This window comes from Lolium rigidum, chromosome 6 (genome assembly GCF_022539505.1).
Source record: "Lolium rigidum isolate FL_2022 chromosome 6, APGP_CSIRO_Lrig_0.1, whole genome shotgun sequence".
In the NCBI taxonomy this organism is placed as follows: domain Eukaryota; kingdom Viridiplantae; phylum Streptophyta; class Magnoliopsida; order Poales; family Poaceae; genus Lolium; species Lolium rigidum.
This window is the reverse complement of record NC_061513.1, coordinates 143,243,002-143,263,026: the sequence shown is the minus strand read 5'-3', so window position 1 is coordinate 143,263,026 and position 20,025 is coordinate 143,243,002. Positions and strand designations below refer to the sequence as shown.

The 20,025-nt window shown below is 47.3% G+C and overlaps 1 protein-coding gene across 2 annotated transcripts; it reads left to right on the top strand.

Annotated features, from left to right (window-relative positions):
• Window positions 1-11,799: 11,799 nt before the first annotated feature.
• Window positions 11,800-12,379, top strand: LOC124660358. Of its 2 annotated transcripts, none has more exons than XM_047198164.1 (2): window positions 11,800-11,877; window positions 12,001-12,379. In XM_047198164.1, exons 1-2 carry the CDS (start codon window positions 11,833-11,835, stop codon window positions 12,352-12,354), a joined length of 399 nt encoding a protein of 132 aa, XP_047054120.1. In that variant the 5' UTR covers window positions 11,800-11,832; the 3' UTR covers window positions 12,355-12,379. The 2 variants fall into 2 exon arrangements, with proteins under 2 accessions (XP_047054120.1, XP_047054121.1); XM_047198165.1 differs by having other exon boundaries at window positions 11,859-11,877; window positions 12,019-12,379.
• Window positions 12,380-20,025: the final 7,646 nt, after the last annotated feature.

The window sequence follows — 20,025 nt, the reverse complement described above, 5'->3', positions numbered from 1 at the left end:
CTGGCTTGCACCCGTTGGAAGCACACGTAGAATCTATAACACCCGATCATCACGTGATGCTTCGAAACGACGAGTCTTAGCAACGGTGCATACTAAGGACAATCACTTCATGGATATGCGAATATCGTTAGTGCCCCAATAGTTGGAGGATTGGGACGCCTTGCGTCTTCAACCTTCGTACATTCCCATAAAACTTATGAGTTTATGTAGTCTCACCAAATTTATATTCTATCATCTTGCAATAAGGTCTTAGATATCACATATATCTCGTACCTTGATTATTTCGAAAACTAAATTTTCAGCTCCTTACTTTTCAAACAGATTTGAACTTCAAGTTTCACTGAGACAAGATAACTTTAGGTACTAATTGAAACCATAGCTCTCTGAATCAACAAAGTGAGTTTCACTAAATGTTTGCAATAGGACTTAATCATTTCTTGATTCATTAACAATACGGTACCAAACCGTAAAGTTTCTAGTCGATTTTAACAGTATTTCTATCTCAATTATAAGACTAGCGCATAGTAGTAAACGGATGCCAATACTACAAAATTAATTCAAAATACTACTCGTACTATGTTTATGATAATTAGTTCATGTTTTAATCTAATTACTAATGAACTCCCACTTAATACAACATCCCTCATAGTTGTTAAGTGGTACACGATCCAAATCCACTATACCAAAACCGATCATCACGTGAGATGATGTAGCTTCAATGGTGAACATCAACATGTTGATCATATCATCCATATGACTCGTGTTCAACCTTTCGGTTTCCGTTGTCCCGAGGCCATGTCCGTACATGCTAGGCTCGTCAAGCAAACCCAAGTATTCCGCGTGTGCAACATGGCTTACACCCGTTGTATGTGAATCGTTGAATCTATCACATCCGATCATCACGAGATGCTTCGAAACGACGAACCGTTACAACGGTGCATACAAGGGGAGAACACTTTATTATCTTGATATTAATGTGAGGGATCATCTTATAATGCTACCGTCGCGATCTAAGCAAAATAAGATGCATAAAGGATTAACATCACATGCAGTTCATATGTGATATGATATGGCCCTTTTGTCTTTGCGCCTTTGATCTTCATCTCCAAAGCACGGACATGATCTCCATCATCTTCGGGCATGATCTCCATCATCGTCGGCGTAGCGTCAAGGTTCATGGCGCCGTCTTCATGGTTGTTCACCTCATGTAGCAACTATTACAACTACTTTGAAATACTACTCAACATGAAATTTAAAGACAACCATAAGGCTCCTGCCGGTTGCCACAATACAATAATGATCATCTCATACATATTCATCATCACATTATGGCCATATCACATCACCAAACCCTGCAAAAACAAGTTAGACGTCTCTAATTTGGTTTGCATATTTTACGTGGTTTAGGGTTTTCGAGTAAGATCTAATCTACCTACGAACATGAACCACAACGGTGATACTAGTGTTGTCAATAGAAGAGTAAATTGAATCTTCACTATAGTAGGAGAGACAGACACCCGCAAAGCCTCTTATGCAATACAAGTTGCATGTCGAACGAGGAACAAGTCTCATGAACGCGGTCATGTAAAGTTAGTCCGAGCCGCTTCATCCCACTATGCCACAAAGATGCAAAGTACTCAAACTAAAGATAACAAGAGCATCAACGCCCACAAAACCATTGTGTTCTACTCGTGCAACCATCTATGCATAGACACGGCTCGATACCACCGTAGGATAACGTTGCATAGAAAACAAAAATTTTCCTACCGCGAACACGCAATCCAAGCCAAGATGCAATCTAGAAGACGGTAGCAACGAGGGGATGATCAAGACTAACCCTTGAAGAGATTCCAAAGCCTATAAGAGTAGGCTCTTATTGCTGCGGTAGACGATCACTTGCCGCTTGCAAAAGCGCGTAGAAGATCTTGATCACGATCGGTTCCGGCGCCACGAACGGGCAGCACCTCCGTACTCGGTCACACGTTCGGTTGTTGATGAAGACGACGTCCTTCTCCCCGTTCCGAGCGGGCAGCGGAAGTAGTAGCTCCTCTTGAATCCGACGAGCACGACGGCGTGGTGTCGGTGGTGGTGGAGAATCCCGGCGGAGCTTCGCTAAGCGTGCGGGGAAGAAGGAGGAGTGGGGCGGCTAGGGTTTGGGGAGAGGGGGTGGCCGGCCTCCAAGGGGTGCGGCCAAGGTGGTGGCTTTGGTGTGTCCGGCCTCCTCCCCTATGCCCCTCATTATATAGGTGGAACCCAAGTGTTGGTGTCCAAGTCTTCGAATAAGACCCGAAACCAAATCCTTCCATAGGAGGGGGCAATCCTAGCCCAACTAGGACTCCCACCCAAAGGTGGGATTCCCACCTCCCATGTGGGGGGTGGCCGGCTCCCTATGGTGGAGTCCACTTGGGACTCCACCCCATCTAGGGCTGGCCGGCCATGGAGGTGGAGTCCCTTGTGGACTCCACCTTCCTTGGTGGTTTCTTCCGGACTTTTCTAGAACCTTCTAGAACCTTCCATAGAACCTTCCGCGACATTTTTATTCACATAAAATGACATCCTATATATGAATCTTATTCTCCGGACCATTCCGAACTCCTCGTGATGTCCGGGATCTCATCCGGGACTCCGAACAAATATTCGAACTCCATTCCATATTCAAGTTCTACCATTTCAACATCCAACTTTAAGTGTGTCACCCTACGGTTCGTGAACTATGTGGACATGGTTGAGTACTCACTCCGACCAATAACCAATAGCGGGATCCGGAGATCCATAATGGCTCCCACATATTCAACGATGACTTTAGTGATCGAATGAACCATTCACATACGATACCAATTCCCTTTGTCACGCGATATTTTACTTGTCCGAGGTTTGATCTTCGGTATCACTCTATACCTTGTTCAACCTCGTCTCCCGACAAGTACTCTTTACTCGTACCGTGGTATGTGGTCTCTTATGAACTTATTCATATGCTTGCAAGACATTAGACGACATTCCACCGAGAGGGCCCAGAGTATATCTATCCGTCATCGGGATGGACAAATCCCACTCGTTGATCCATATGCCTCAACTCATACTTTCCGGATACTTAATCCCACCTTTATAACCACCCATTTACGCAGTGGCGTTTGATGTAATCAAAGTACCTTTCCGGTATAAGTGATTTACATGATCTCATGGTCATAAGGACTAGGTAACCATGTATCGAAAGCTTATAGCAAATAACTTAATGACGAGATCTTATGCTACGCTTAATTGGGTGTGTCCATTACATCATTCATACAATGATATAACCTTGTTATTAATAACATCCAATGTTCATGATTATGAAACTAATCATCCATTAATCAACAAGCTAGTTAAGAGGCATACTAGGGACTTCTTTGTTTGTCTACATATCACACATGTACAAATGTTTCTGTTAATACAATTATAGCATGATATATAAACATTTATCATAAACATAAAGATATATAATAATAACCACTTTATTATTGCCTCTAGGGCATATCTCCTTCATCTTCTTCCACTTCTCCCTCGTCTTCTGAATCCTCAAGATCTGCCCAACGAGGTGACTCAGCGCGTTTGCCTTGTGGCGGGAGAGGCCCTAGGCGCTCGAACACAGACACATTGGCTGCCTCCTTCTTTTCCGATTGCATTCTCGGCAATTGCCGATTGTGGGCAATCGGCTCATTCCCGAATCCCAGCGAAGTGTCCGAAGAAAGGGCAGTCCCAATGCCCGGCGTTGTCATCTTGCTCCCTTGATGCTTCCGTGGCACGGCGCTCGTGCTCCTCCTCATCGCGATTCGCCGACGATATCTTCTCGGCTTCTCTAGCCAAACGATCTCCTCTATCATCGTAATTGTGCCGTCGGCGTTGGTAATACTGACTCACATATTTGTTGAGGAGGTGATCAGAGAGGGGTCGCTGATATCTTATATTCTTCACCTCTCCCTCGGTGACATAGCGCTTGCCATCATGACGGAGCCGATCGCGTGGAGCGGCCTCCTCTCGTATCCTTGCTATGAGAGCAGCCGCCCTCATCTCCATCTTTGCCGAGTGGTTTCCAAGTCCTACCATGTTGATGCCGAACGAGGGACCCGGCCGGCAACCTTCAGTGGTAGGTGATTTCTACCATGTTAACGGCGGGGAAGGGTTGGGTGTCGACCTTCATGGCGTATCGGTTGAAAATTAGCCGCCCCTTCTCTATCGCCGCTTGGATGTGCCGACGCCACACCCGGCAGTCGTTGGTGGCATGGGAAAGCGAGTTGTGGAATTTGCAGTACGGCTTTCCGTTTAGCTCTTTCGCCGTGGGGAACTTGAGACCTTCGAGAATCGTCAACTCGTTTCTCCTTGAGCAGGAGGTCGAAGATTTGTTCGGTCTTGGTCACGTCAAAATCAAATCCCCCGGGCGGCCCCGGTGGCTTTACCCATTTGCGAGGCCACGGGGTTCCCCCCGAGTCCACTCGCCCATCGCTATCTCTTGGCCTCCCGCGAGCACTTCATCTTCCTCCGTATCGACCATAACCATCGCACGCTTGAACTTGTCTTGGTACGAGTCGGGATGGCGCTCGTTCATATGCTCGATAGTTTCGAACCATGTGCGCCGCCGAGGGATAATCCGCTTGGGAGGCCATGTCCTTGAGCTGTGTTGCAAGGCCTCGCTACCGCCAACTCGATCGCTTCCTTTTCGCTTATACGAACCGAATAACATCGATTCCTAAGATTCCTAAAGCGCTGGATGTATTCTCGTCACCGTTTCCCCGCGCTTCGACGTAGTTGTGCTAGATCGGCAATGCCGGACTCGAAGCTTCGAATGGTATTGCATATGGAACTGTTCTTCCAATTGCTTCCAAGACTCGGATGGAGTTTGCCGGCAAAGAGGTGTACCATCCAAAAGCCGATCCCGTGAGGGACCGTGAAAAGAGCCTCACGCGTAGCTGATCCGACACCGAAGCCGGTCCTAGTTGAGCCAAATATCGGCCGACGTGCTCGATGGAGCCGGAGCCATCCGATCCACCGAATTTGGAGAAGTCAGGGAGCCGATATTTAGGTGGCAGCGGGATCATCTCGTAATCGTCGTGGTACGGCTTGGAATAGCCGATCGCCCTTCTTTTCGGCATCATGCCGAACCGGTCTCTCGCATGGTACCGATCCGATCCGCCGTGCCGGCCGTAGGAGTTGCACTCCGAAGATTCGCCGGGTGGCGTACTTGGCCTGCCATGTTTGCGTTTCCAGCTCCGAGCCATCCGCAGGAGCCGGACTCGGGAGTTTCGTCGGTGTGGCGTATTTAGTTAGCCATGTCTTCTCTCGTCGCCGACGTTCCTCCCTGTCTTCGCCGGAGTCCCCGATGTTGTGGCCTGGTTTGTGAGTGCCCGGCCACCACAATCCGGCACATACATGCACGCGTATCCATGAGGGATCTCCTTAGGCGCCTCCATTAAGAACCGGTAGTCACTAGGGTCGCCACCAATCCCGTAGACGAGGAATGCCGGTGTAGTCGGCACTTCAGCAGGTGCCGCCAACGCATATGGCAGCGGTGGTCGGGACCGGAATGGCAACTCTCCTTGATGAGTCCCGAGAGCTGGTCCCGACGGCGAGTACCGGTGGCTCATGATCTCCTGGATCACGCGCGAGCGACACGCTCCAACACGTTGACCAAGTTCTCGCAGTGGCGGTGTAGTGAATGAGCCACCAGGTAGTTGATCTCCTCGCCGCGCACCTCGGTACGTTCCTCCGACGGGGTAGAGAGGTCTATCCCATCGAGCGCACCTTGCGGTGAGAACCCCTTCCATCCGATGCCACCGGAACGGGTTCTCCGAAAAGAGCCGATGAGGTCGGCTTCGAGGGTAGCCTTGATCTCGTTGTATTGCTTCTTGAGGTCGTCGAGCAGATCCCCGTAGGTGATCGGCGTGCCGTCCGCCATCTTAGATGTAGATGGCGATGTGGTTGATGTAGACGATTGTCCCACCGAGCGTGCCGGAATGTGTTGATCGCCAAAACCCACCGGCGGGCAGCGGCCTTGTCAACACCGTAGAGCCGGGAAGAGCCTAGAGCCGCGGCTGGCCGAGACCCCTCCGAGCGACGGCCCGCAATGCTCTTCTGGTCACACGCGGCGTTGCGAAGTGCAGGGCGTGCCACCTGACCTATACCCGGTCGGGAAGGTGATGAGGATGCCTCGCTTAGTTTCCCGCAGGGCATACATGTAAACGTTAAATACGAGCCTCGATCGGCTCTCGGGTTATCTCGTGAATCGGCTCAAAGAGCCGATCCACCCATGATCCGTACGGGGTGCACGAATACTTGGTGGTCCTGCTTGATCAAGATGAAGCTAATGAGATCTACGACGATTTAGGGTTTTCACCGCATAATCGGATCATCCTACTCCGTGTTGGGCCTTGCGGCCACGCACGGTGCTCGTAAGCCGATCCTAAACAAGGCCAAAAACCAACATGAAGTTGATCTTAGGAACATCCCGTTTAGGACTTGCGAACGCCACCCTACGTGCCACCGGATCCTCCCCCTTTGTAAGGCCTAACTATTGCGTATATTAAACTAATCCTTGTAGAACAAGGAGCAATCGTAACGGATCAGATCTACTAAATAATGATCAAGCGGGTGCCGCCCCACACCCGAGATAGGCGTGAGGGCGGCTAGATATGCAAGGGTTGCACTACGTAAGCATGCTTAAACGAAGAACAATGCTAACCCTAACACATCTAATGATAACTACGTTGCTCGCCATCAAAAGCGCTTCAAGTACGAGCAACGCATGGAACAACGTGGCTTGTGCTGCCTAGATCGCAAGATGCGATCTAGGCAGCATGTCGCTACTCCGATAGAAACCCTCGAGACGAAGGAGTTGGCGATGCGCCGAGATTGGTTTGTTTTTGGGGTTGAACGTGAGTTGTTGTTTATTCCATAAACCCTAGATACATATTTATAGTCCAGCGGACTTTCTAACGTGGGAGATCCCCACCGTGTACGAGACAAACTCTAACTTTTAATCTAGATACAATCTACTATAATTAAAGATACACGGGCACTCTAGCCCAAATTCTCCGTGCAAGGCCGCTTCAGAGATCTTCCACGTGTAATCTTCCAAGCCCATCCTGATCGCGGCCCACCTCCTGATTTGGCCAAAATCTGGTGATAACAGGAACACAACTTTAGATGTTAGCCGAGGCCTCACGATAGTCGACGCGGTAGACGTCGACTGCCATGTTTATCGTTGAGACATATGCTACAGAGTGTAGGTTAGATGAGGTGGAGATCCGACCCCTAGTTTGTGCATGCAAAATGGGGCATAGGTGATATCACAACCGTTTCTGTTACTCATGTTCCTCGAGATTCGGTCCGACACGGCCTCACATGAAAATAAAATCTACAACTGTCATATGCGTAAAACTAACACTTGTGGCAGGACTGCATGTACCATCTAAACAAATTTGGAAGAAATATAAATCCAACACGCCATATCGTAGGATTACATGGACATGGCATATGAACTACATGCGCAAACAATAGAGGACTCTATAGATCCAGGTCACGAAATAAATTTTAAAATATTAAATATTAGACTTATTTCGAAGAGTTCGTCGCGAGGAAATCAAATATTAAACAAAATCTCATTTACAATTGTTCCGTGAAAGTTGTGCTCGTTTTTCAATTAGTATTGTATTTGGAGAAGGGAATCTTCTGGTATGGGTGGTCACATGTGCGGTCCCCACTGGTGGGTATTTCAATGACATGCAATGGGTCAGATTTCACTCGCGCCCCATTTTAACTACACATGTATTTCTGGTGGAGATCGATGGCAACATTGGATTACCTGCACGGGATTGAGACATGACATAATGTACCTAGGTTTGACCCCTCATGGTGGAGGTAAAGATCTGCTACTGCTTGATTGTATTGACAGATGTGTTTACAGGTTGCTAGAGGCGTAGATGGAGGCTAAGGTACGCGAATGTACTTTGGTTCTACTCTCTCCTGGCCAAGACTTATATAGGTGAATTGACCTAAGGTTTACATCAGGTGGACGACTCACCAAAACCCTAAGTCTACTAACTGTTGTGGGATCCTTGGCTTGTTCTTCACGATCATCTCTGGTGGGTTGACTAGGCCTTTACGTCATCATGGATCCTTCAAAGTGGATCCAATATTGTATAAGAGCTTGTTTAATTTGATGGACATAACCGGTTAGATATTCCCTCGTCACTCCTCATTGGGAACTTGAGGGTATTTGGGACCGAAAACCCGGATCAAAACCTTGACAAACAGCCAAACGCACTTCAACAAGGTATCTTTGTCATTGCAAAGATACTCATCGGTGTAATCAGCCGAAATGTTGTATGCCATTATCCTAATAGCGGCTGGTATCTTCTGACGGACACTAAACCCTAGCGACAACATTTCTCATGCGAGTGAAATACCGGAAGTTTTCCTGGCACACATCCACAATTTTCACAAATAGCTCTCTCCACATTGGACCGCGCGAGATTCTCCAAATAAAGGCCGATTTGGATTGAACTTACCTTTAGGACGGTGAGCGTGTGATCCATTGGGGGCGGCGTTGGCGGTACCGTTTGGCCCCCCTCCCGAATCAAGCCTTGCGGACCGACGTGTTCCTGTCGCAAGAGCTCCATGACGGATCCATGGACGCGACGCGGTGGAATGAAATCGACGCACTATCTCACCAAACACACGTGCGGGGAGGGGGGGGGTTGGACGACATATGGTGGGTATACTTTTATGCGGCGCCGAATGGACGAGAATGGCCGAGATCTAAGGCGACGTGGTGGTGGGCGCGATTATATTAGCGCAGGAGGAGTCTCGATCGTGCGCACAAAATGAAATGAAAATTCAACCCGCACAATGCTCTGGGCGTGATCGGGGTGCTAGATTCAGGCTGCAGAGTGCATTATAGGGGATGCGAGATATAAAAAATTCGTGCTAGCCTTTTCCCTAGGATCTAATCAGGACGTTTTTTTTTGGCCCATGCCCGAAAACTCACCGGGCGCTTTTCCGAGATGTGTTAGAGTTGCTCTTAGGGTCATTCTGCCTATATTGCAGCTCGTAACCAACGAATAATGTAGTCGGAGGAATTTGGTTTAATGTAGCCAGATTGGCCGAACAATCCACACTCACGAAATTTGCCGAAACAATCATGAGATACAAGATAATTTAGGACCAATTGGCAACCCGAAAATTGGCCACGATAGCTGCATTATGAATACGTGTGGCGCTACTTCGACAGCGATATAAGAAAGCACAGCTGCTTTTGGTTCAAACATAACACTTTGCGGAAAAGAAGGTTCATGCATTTGGGGTGAGAAAGGGTTCATGCGAGTTTGCCCGATGTCATCCGATTTCAGACGGGAAAGACGGACAAGCAACGAGTCGCCATTGGCCGTTGCAATCAAAAGCTCCAGTAGTATTAGTGTACTAGACTACTAGTACTAGTAAACTGCAAAGAGATCGAGGACTACGTGTCCTACCAAGAAAAGAAAAATGGTCAGATCTGGAACCGATCTTTCTAACGCTTTTTTTTTTAGATTGATCTGCGCGGGCTAAAGGTGAATTGAACAACGGCAACCTAGGGTAAGTACAATAAGACTACTCATAGTGGGAGTAACTTCACTAATAACTAAGTGTCCAACTCAGCAAATTTGCTTATGTGGCAGTGAGTTAATGAGGAGAGAGGAGGATGAAGTAACATAGCTAGTTACTGTAACATCACACTTCTCAAGATACAATGAGTATATAAGCTAATTAATGAAAACATATATGATACTATTTTGATGTTACTAACCACTATGAAGGGAGGGCTGCCCAGTAAGCAACTCTCCCCCGCGTCGCCCCCCGCACCGGGCGACTCGGGCGGAACCCTAGCGCCGCCGCCACTACCTCCCCCTCCTCCGATCTCCCTCCTCCCTGCCGCCGCCGGCGCGCGCGTGCGGGCAAAGCTCGTGAAGCTCTCGGCGGCGGCAGGTCTCCTCTCGCGTCGCGCGCGCGGAGGCGGCGCCGGATCCGCGGCGGCGAGATCGGCCGGCGGCGGGGCTGGTCGGTGGCCAACGTGGTAGGATCCAGGGGTGGGATCCGGGGCGGCGGCCTCGGGCGGCTGTTTCTGCGGCGCGTCGCGCCGGCTGCCCTGGCAAGGGCTGCGGTGGCCGGGTGAGGCTTCGGCGATGCGGCCGGCGGCGGGGGTGACTCCGATGGCTGCGGATCCGGCCTCTTCATTGACGTGGCCGTGCCTGGTGGTGGCCGGTGAGTCCTCTGCGCCCTCCTTCCGGCGGCTCACGTTCGGTTTTGGGGGTGGCGGACGACTCGGCGACGGGTCTGTGGTCGGTGGCGGCCTCCTCTTCCGCCGATGAGGTCGACCGGCGGGCGGCGGCGTGGGGGCCTGCCGTTCTGCCTAATAAAGGTGGCAGTCCTAGGGTTTCTCTCGCGCCAAGTGAAGATCGTTCAGAAGCTTCTTCCCACCGAGCTTGCTGGATTGTCGTGTTCCGGAAGTTCCTGCCGGCGAAATTCATTGTGCGATCAATGCCTGAAGATTGCTGGATTGGGCGTTTTCGGCCGAGCGCACCCATGTTTTTTATCCGACCGTTTGGTTTCGGAGGGAGCGCTTCGAAGCTCGCTGGCTGTTAATATCATGGAGCTTGTTTTCTTTCCATGGTGTCTGGCGGAGAAGGTCATGAAAGTCAAGATTGGTGGAAGAGCAATGGTGGTCGGATCTTGGTGGTGAGATGGAACTGGCTTGGTGTTCCGGGCTTCACAAGCAGCGGTATGAAAGTGGGGGCGACAACACAGGTGAAGTTCGAGCCCTACCTTTCAGGGTGAAAACCCAAGGTCCGGCCTTAATCTGGTTGTGCCCGGCAATGACCTTGTTGGAGGCATTGTTTTGAGAGCGGGGGCTATCTTCGTGGTGAAAACCTAAGATCTTTGATCGGGCGACGACGGTGTTTGAGCACTCGTTCCCTTCTTGAAGGCGTCGTTTTTGAAGAGTCTCGTATTTCGTGTGTTGTCTTGGCGGTGGATGTATTGCTGTTGTTAGGCCCGAGATATCGTAGCGGGACTTTTGTTTCTTAGTTTTCTTTTCTTTTTTTGGCTGTGTGCATCCGTAGTGCCATTAGGGTGGTGCGTTGTTGCAGAGGCTGGGTGTAATTGGTATCTTTTGATATTAATATATTCCCTTTATCGAAAAAACTAACCACTATGAAGGTAGTAACATAGAGTAGTAACATGTGCATGTTAGACTACTCATAGTGGGAGTAACATACTCCCTCCTTACCAGGGCTTAAGGCGTGAGATTTTTTCTGGATTTTCGTCAGGGCTTAAGGCGTGAGGCGCTAGCGATCGATCTCCTGCCGAAAATACCCCTACGATAACGAGAGCGCAGGTCTTCGTCCTCCTCGTCTCCTGTGCGCACGCCTTCGTCCTCCTCGTCTCCTGCGCACAATACTTACTGCTGCCGCCTCCCAGCCCCTTAATAGATCATGGTGCCTCCCAATCCCGTCATGGTTCAGATCATCTCCCCAGCGCTCGCCCACCTCTTCTTCCCCGTTCTGCCGTCCTTCTCCACGACCGTTCCAGAGGGCGCCGGCATTCATGGCGATGGTTCCAGGCCGCGCGGTGGGGTGGGAGCTCGTGGTCTTGGCGGCTGCGTTGTTGCTCTCCCACGACGTCCGCGCGATGGAGGAGGGCGGTGGTTCCAGTGGTGGCACCGGGTTGGGTGGCATGGGCAGCGACCTGCCCATGATCGGCCATGGAGGAACCGTACCATATCCAATTGAGGGCGTGCAAACCCTAGACTTGGAGGAATACATCATGGAGGATACCAGATTCATGGGGCAACACATCATGAACATGGAGGTACGTTTTGCACTGTACATCGTGGAGGATGATTCATGGGGATACCAGATTGGTTTTGTACTGTACATCATGGGAGAGTATATGTTGAAGAACATGCTAATTTTGTTCAAATTTTATATGCAGTGGCTTACTAATTTGCAGACTACTTTCGATCAGTGGCTCCCCACCCTAGACAATGAACTTGTTCTTCAAGATGGAGTTGACATGATGAATGATGGAGTAGAAATTGTTGCGGAGATGGACGGTGTAGAAGATATTGCTCCGGAGATGGAAGAAGCCCATGATGTTCATGTTGAAGATACTGCTTCGGTGATGGTAGGAATAGAAGGTGATGATGTGGAGATGGTTGGAGAAGAAGTGCATCAGTATGATTTGCTCACAGCCGGTGAGCAAGTAATATTTGATGTTATGTTTGATATTTACCATCCGAACTTCTATCTTGATGACAATGGCTTGTACTGTTTCCGTGAGGAGTAGAGAAAATAAGGATTATGTAATGAAATATTTGGACATTGTGGTATGATGAGATTGTAATGCAAAACTGATTAGTACCATGGCATAGCAATGTTCATGCATTACTTTGATATTTCATGCCATTACAAATTGAAGATTCTTGGCCATTGGACCCTCTACATGATAAACTCTCTAGCGGCGTTTACAATAGCGGGATCAACATGGAGCACTTGAGGAAGAATCTGTAATCTCTCTAGAACCCCCTTCCTCATGTGAGGGATCTTGTACCGGTGCTCTCCCATAAGCTTCATGACCTCCACCATGCACGTTTGATGTGTCAAGAAGACACGATTGCTCCTCTCAGCTGGGTACTCATTCCATGCTTGTTGTACCTTCATTAGAATGCTACGATTAGTACAAAATAATAATTGAAATGATGCAAGTAAAACCATTTAAAATCTCTTTACCTTCGTGAGAATGTCAAGAATAGAAGTTGGTGATTTTTTTTGAAACAACGATTGGAGAGCGGCGAATAAACCCAAATCAAGAATATTTGTATCCGGAGAGTTTGGAGGTTGACAAACTAGTCTAATGTCCCAACCACCTGCAGCAGCCGCTTCTAAAAATTCGGGATCATTTGGCGACACATGAGTCTTGGCGTTATCTTGTTGAATGAATATTGGGCTCCAACGATCCTCCAACGGCCACTTCTCCTTGATAGCGGGCAAGACTTTTTCAATAAGGAACTCTCGGCTAACAGCTCGTGTAACATTCCTCGTTTTAGTTTCCATTGTTCCCCTAGGGCGGTTGCCACTACGACGTTCCGCCGGCTTCTCGGTCACAAAAGGGAACATACCAATTTTACCATCAAAAATACAATTGCCATCCTCATCAAACCGTGGTCTCCCCACAACACATAGAAACATGACCTTCTCAATGTAATTCTTGCTTTGACATGATCGGTATGGTTCTTCCTCTTCATTGGCCAAATAATAATTTTGAGAACCTTTGGTTCTGTAAAACCATTTTTCATCCATGTGGACGACGTTGTATGAGCCTTGGAACTTAGGATCCACACTATCCGGGTCTAGCCTACTGAGTGCATACCGAACCCTTTCTTTCTTGTTGTCATCCGTGATGCGAGGTTTGATGGCATTTGAGTGCCTCCTAAATTCCTTCTCCTTGAACCTCCTATGCAAAGTGGATATCGACATGTTCAGCTCATTAGCTAGATCCTTCAAAGTTGTTCTCTTGGATGGTGGAATTTGCATGATGGCTGCGGGATCAACTTCAACTCTTTTACACCAACAATTCAAAGGCTTCTTGTTACAAACATTCTCAATACCCTCAAGATGATCAAACCATACACGTTGCACAACTCGCAACGGTACCATAAACTGGGCCGCCACTTCCTTTGTTACACCAAAACTCAAGACGTCTGGCTTTGTTTTACGCAAAAGGGCTGCAAGAATAATTCTTTTGTCCTCATCACTATAAACCCTACGGACGTTCACCATTCGTCCTAATGGCACAACTGCAAAAAACAGTATCATAATATTAGAAAAAAAACAGTAGCACAATTCCAAATCAAATGAACATGATGTACTTGAACTAATTAATCTAAAATTATTCCAAAATGGACCATGCATCTGAACCAGTAGCATAACAACATGATTATTCCAAATAAATTTAGCTCTAATCAAATGGTGAACAGCAACATAATCAAATCGACAGCATCTACTTCAATCAAACAGTACCATGCATCTGACACAGTAGCACAATTCCAAATCAAATGGACATGCATCTGAACTAATTAATCTAAAATTTTGCTCTAAAAAAAGCCAGTAGCATGCATGTGAACAGTACTCCAATCAAACAGTAGCATGCAAATGAATAGCGCTCCAATGAAACAGTACCATGCGTGAAACATACCTTCACCATCGCCACCTCCCTGTTCATGCGCATCGTCCTCCTGATCGTCGGCACCATCGCCGTCTCCATGGCCAGTAGTGTGGCCGCCTCCACGGCCACCAGCTCCTTCTCTTCCACGACCACGGCCACCTGCAGTTCCTTCCCTTCCGCGACCACGACGAGCAGAAGTGCCTCTTCCACGAAGACGGCCAGCAGCATCGCCGTCTCCACGGCCAGCAGCAGGTCCTCTTCCACCGCCACGGCCACGAGCACCTCGCCCTGCTGCTCCACGACCACGAGCACCTCGCGCTGCTGCTCTGCGCCTAGCAGCTCCACGGCCCCGTGCAGCGATCACCGGACTCGTGAACATGAAGACGCCGTCGAAGAGAGGAAACGGCACGAGTTCTCCCTCGTTGCCGCTTGAGTTCTCCGCGTTGCCGTCGCCACCTCCGTTACCGTCGCCACCTCCGTTACCGTCGCCACCTCCGTAGCCGTCGCCGTTTCCCGCAAAATGTGCGCCACGGCCAGCTCCGTTGTCGTCGCCACCTCCGTTGTCGTCGCCACCTCCGTTGTCGTCGTTTCCTGCAAACTGTGCGCCACGGCGAGCTCCGGCGCTGCTCGATTCGCCCACGTACAGCGGGCCACTGCGTGCTCCCTCCGCGTTCCACCTCTGGGCTGACCGGAGCCCAGTGAGGCCGAGAGTACGACCTCCTCGTCTGTTCTCCCCATCAGCAGACCTCAGGTCGATCATGTGCTCATCATCCATATCCTCATCTGCTCAAAAAACAGAAAATTTTAAGAATCAAGTCATGTGTCTCAACCTCAAGGAACAGCACGGAACAAACATGAAGATTAATTTACCTTCGTCGCTGTCCACCTGAAAGAAAAAATCTCCTGCAAGATCCCTAGCCTCTCCATCGAAATCATCAAGAGCATCCCAGTCGATGGGCTCGTTCAGGTCTATGTGCGCCATGATTGGAAAAATTGGTAGAGCAAGGACTGGAGGAAGGAGACAGTGAGCACAACAACCATGGCGCCAAGCTTTTATAGGACGTTCGATAGTTCGATATGGATTTCAATCCATGGCGCCAAGCCCCCATCAGCGCGCGAAATCTTGATCTCCACCGTGCAAATTGGAGCTGATCCGTGGCACAAAGCTGTGCCCAATCGATGTTCATGTTGATTCCTCTCCGATTGGGCAGCTAATTTTGCCATGGATCAACATCTCCATTGATGGCGTCCGCTACGGGAGAGAGAGAGAGAGGGCGCACGATCGAGAAAGACGGCGTGAGGGAGAAACCGAAGAGGTTGGGATGTTTACGAGAGAGAATTAAGGAGTGCATGCAGGGGCAGGAAAGGAAACCTCCCTAATTTTTCTCTCCTGGGAATCATTGCCGCAACTGTCCTTAATAAACGTGCAAAAAATCTCACGCCTTAAGCCCTGGTAAGGAGGGAGTAGCTAGTAACATCACACACCCCAAAGCATTTTGGTGACATGGCATGATAATAAATGAAGAAAGAGAGTGATGTGGTAACTAGCTATGTTACCATAACATCACACTTCTCAAGACAAGATGAGTCTACAATCTAATAAATATAGCATGCATGATACCACATATAAGTAACTATCCACTATGTAGGTAGTAATATAGGGTAGTAACATACACCATGTTACTACTCTATGTTACTCTCCACTATGACTAGTCTTACTACTCTACTCCCTCCGTTCTGAAATAGTCTACATTCTAGCTCCAAAATTTGTTCTGAAATATTCTACATTCTAGCTTTTAGTCAACAGCAACACTGGAAACGAGGTGGTTTTACTCTTTTTATTGGATCTTGTTATTTTCAATGTAGCTTGGATTGGTTGTTCAAATATCTAAGTAGTACTAATAAATGCACTACTAATTTGTCTCATTTTTTCTAGAATGTAGACTAAATCAGAACGGAGGGAGTATGTTACTTCCCACTATGACTAGTCTAAGGTACAGTCAGCTGGCTATAAGAGATGAAATATTATAAATTTGCTTAGTTGGAGGAGAGAGATTAGGAGAGAGAAGAGAAATGGGGTCTTATCTAATAGCCAGCTCTAGCACGTGCTCCTAGACACTATGTGAGACTAAAAGGTGGGCCATTTATTGTAAAAGTACTACACCTTTATAGCTTACTATTGCTAGTTATAAATTGACTATAGATGATGTGACAAATTGTTATAGCCGGCTACTGGCTACACTATTATTCTTGCTCTAAGCGATCCGCGCCACTCATAAGCACACACTCAAAGTCAATCCGTCGCCCTCCACGATAAGCTAGCGCGTGTGCGTACGCGTGTGATCGCACGAACTCGAGCTCGGCCGATCAAAGTCTTCTCCCGCGGGGCGAAGGATTGGAAATGCACTCGAGAAAACTGGCTTGGTTGGTATACGCGTGTGCCCAACGCGTGAAGAGAGTGGAGTTTATTGTTCCGTGCATGGCAATGGGAGGTCCCGTACATATGGTTGCTGTCGGATTCATATTATTTCTATTTCTTGCTTTGTGGTTCGTGCTGTCACCTGTCATTAAGTTTCATCAAGCTTCAGAAATCATAGACATATTCATACGCAATGAAACATAGAGGTTTCGTGGACTGCAGACATAGCGGCAATTGCGATGGAGAAGTTGATAGCACGACACCGTTTGTTACTTATTGTTAGGGGCGCGATGTATTTTATTGTCCGCGTGTGTCCGTTTGCGTCGTGCCGCGAATAATAAAATGACCGTTTTTGTCCGCGCGTCCGTTTGCGTCTGGGGCGGAGCGACACATTTTTTTACTTGTTTTTTTTCTTTTCTCCATTTAAACATAGTTCCAAATATTACATATTGAAACATTATATTACACAAACTAATATATAGTTTGGAACATGATTACACAAACTAATACATAGTTTGAACCATGATTGACACAAATAAAAACATTTTTAAAAAAGAAACCAGTTGTGTTGATTTCCGGTTGTTCGCTGCCAACAAAGAACATTCGAGGGCACACCCAATCACCTAAACTGGAAAATCCAGCTTGGGACGAGAAACAATGCTCATCAACACAACCCGGGTACTACCACCAGGCCAAGAGTAAAGAAAACGAGCACGTACAACCTCCAAAACTGATTGATTGAAGCTCTAGGCCAAGAAAACGTAAAGAACATTTACAGGCACACACTAAATCTGACACACAGTTGTCATCATAGAAAATTATAAACTCAGCAATAATCCCTTACAGAGTGCCAACATTACAAATCTGTCGATTTCTCAGTCTACATGACTACATTACCAAAGATTCGAAAGCTGCAGAAGTTCAGATGCCGCAGCAATGACAACGAGAACATTCAGAAGTTGGATCCTTGACATGGGAAGGGGAACACAACGAAATCTCTGGATCCTGTTGTGTTAGCTGCAAATGTACAATAAGAAATGTTGCTTAACCAACTGCTAATACTTCCATAGAATGTATGCCCAATAAACCTAATCTCTGAAGCCGCAAAATATCCAAAAAGTTGGGAAGCTCTTGTTTGCTTAACACTTGTACATGCTCAGAAGCTACATCATTTGACACTTGTACATGCTATAAGGACAAGCTACGAGTTTCCAGTTTGTACACTATCATTGCCTTCTTGAAAAAATAGGCAATATAACCAGTTTCTCTAGTGCATACAAGCTAACGACATTTAACACTTGCACATGCTAAAAGGTCAAGTTAAAAAGCATAAAATAACATATAGTACTAAATCATTCCAACATGATACTTGGTTCCTTCAGTTACCGGAAGATATGGGTAATAAATCAAGTTAATACTAAGGTTGTAGAGCGTACCTTGACATCACAACAGATTGTAAATGAACATGTTCATCAAGGCTCCACATGTGTCTCGTTTCTCTCCACTCTGGAATGTTATGAAAGTAAATCTTGCGTCCTCGAGAGACAATAGTTCAGAAGAGAAAACACAAAGCCTAACTCGTACCTGAAATTAGTACTAGCCCTGAGCATTTCATCTTCATTATCCAGATCTTTCAAGATTGTAGTAGCATCAATTACACCTGAAAACATAACAAGAAGAATTTGTAAATTCACTAAACATACAATTATTGACTAGTCAAGAGGACAATAGTTTACCTGATGGGCGCATCCAATCTTGCAGGCATATCAATGTCGTGACAATTTTGCTAGCCAAACGACTACGGTAGTCGCTGATCACCCTACTTCCTGTGGAGAATGCCGACTCGGAAGCCATAGTAGATGCAGGAACAACCAATACATCACGTGCCATACGTGAAATTGTAGGATACTTATGTCCATTGGTCATCCACCATTCGAGAACATCAATGTCAACATCTGGAGGTACAAGATTATCCTTCAGGTACATTTCATATATACTCGCTTTGCTTACTTCGCTTCTTGTGTTGATCCACATGTTGAGTTCAACTAGCCCACGGATCATTTGAAGATGATGCTTGATTTTCTTGTTGATTTCGAATGTTTGAGTCAGCAATCTGTTCTGAAGAATACGCGTTTAGCATTTCTTTGAATTTCCTCTTCACAATTGCTAAGCACTTTGGTCCCTCAAGTTCAGTGTCATCCTTCAAGTTGTAGTTCAAGAACTCGACCTTGCACCGAGGATCGAGTATTATAGGTATGCACATAGTCAAGTATGAGAGCTTCCAATACTTCAAGAAATTCTTCTTCATTTGAAGCACCATTGATCTAATTGTGGCATTCTCATTTGATGCTTCATTTCCCAACATCCATCTGACCCTCCAAAGCATTTTGAATTAAGCATTGCTTGTAGGATATAGTGAACCGGAAACAACCACTGTAGCATCATAAAAATAAACTAAAAGCTTGCAATGAGATGATGCATCGTTCCCTGGATGAATTTCTTATGTGATCTGATGCATCGTTCAATGAGATGATGCGGTGCTTATACATGTGTGTCGTGCCGAGGAAGGCTCACATTCATGCAAAGTTGGTGCGTTATCTTTTGCCGCTCGAATTTCTTAATTGGGGTTATTGTTTCAAGTATGTCAACATGCATTTTCCTCCAATTAATCTCTCGCCATCACCTACATTCTTCTCCGCGGTGCAGCTCTTGCCTTTTCCATCCCCAAGATCGCGTGTACAACCAAGATAACATTCCTCCGCACTTGGATCACCTTTTCAAATTCCCTCGTGAGCGTGGGGTCTATAGTTAGTTAGCGATATAATTAGAAATGGATTAGTAATTTTCATGTGATTTGATTTTGATCTGACAATGTTCAATTGGATTTCCGTGGTTTGTTATTTATGTGAACTAAACACCCAATCTATAAAATAATGCGTTTCTCAACCCGCTGTATACGCAACTTTTTTTTTTTATCTTGTCTTGTTCCTATGCCTTTTCTATTAATCTGTTTTTAAAAAAACTCATCCACCGGTTTTTTAGGGGTCCACCGTCTTTTCTTGCGGGCGAAACAGTGTACACACTCCAAAAGACCAAAACACTTCTTCGTTTTTTTTTTTTGATGTAGCAAAACTCTTCTTCGTTGGTGCTTCACGGGCCGCTAAATCGTGGATGGCTACAACTCATTCCAACATCCGCGGACCCGTATCATAAAACGACCAACTTTTCCCGGCCCGCCTCGCCAATCCAGCCGAAGCCCATCCGACCAAATGCCTCGCAAAGCGAAAGCCGCGGAGCCAACCCGGCGGTCCAAGGGCAAAAAAGATCATCCGCCCCACGCGGCCGCCGCCACCGCCACCGAAGCCGCCGCCGTC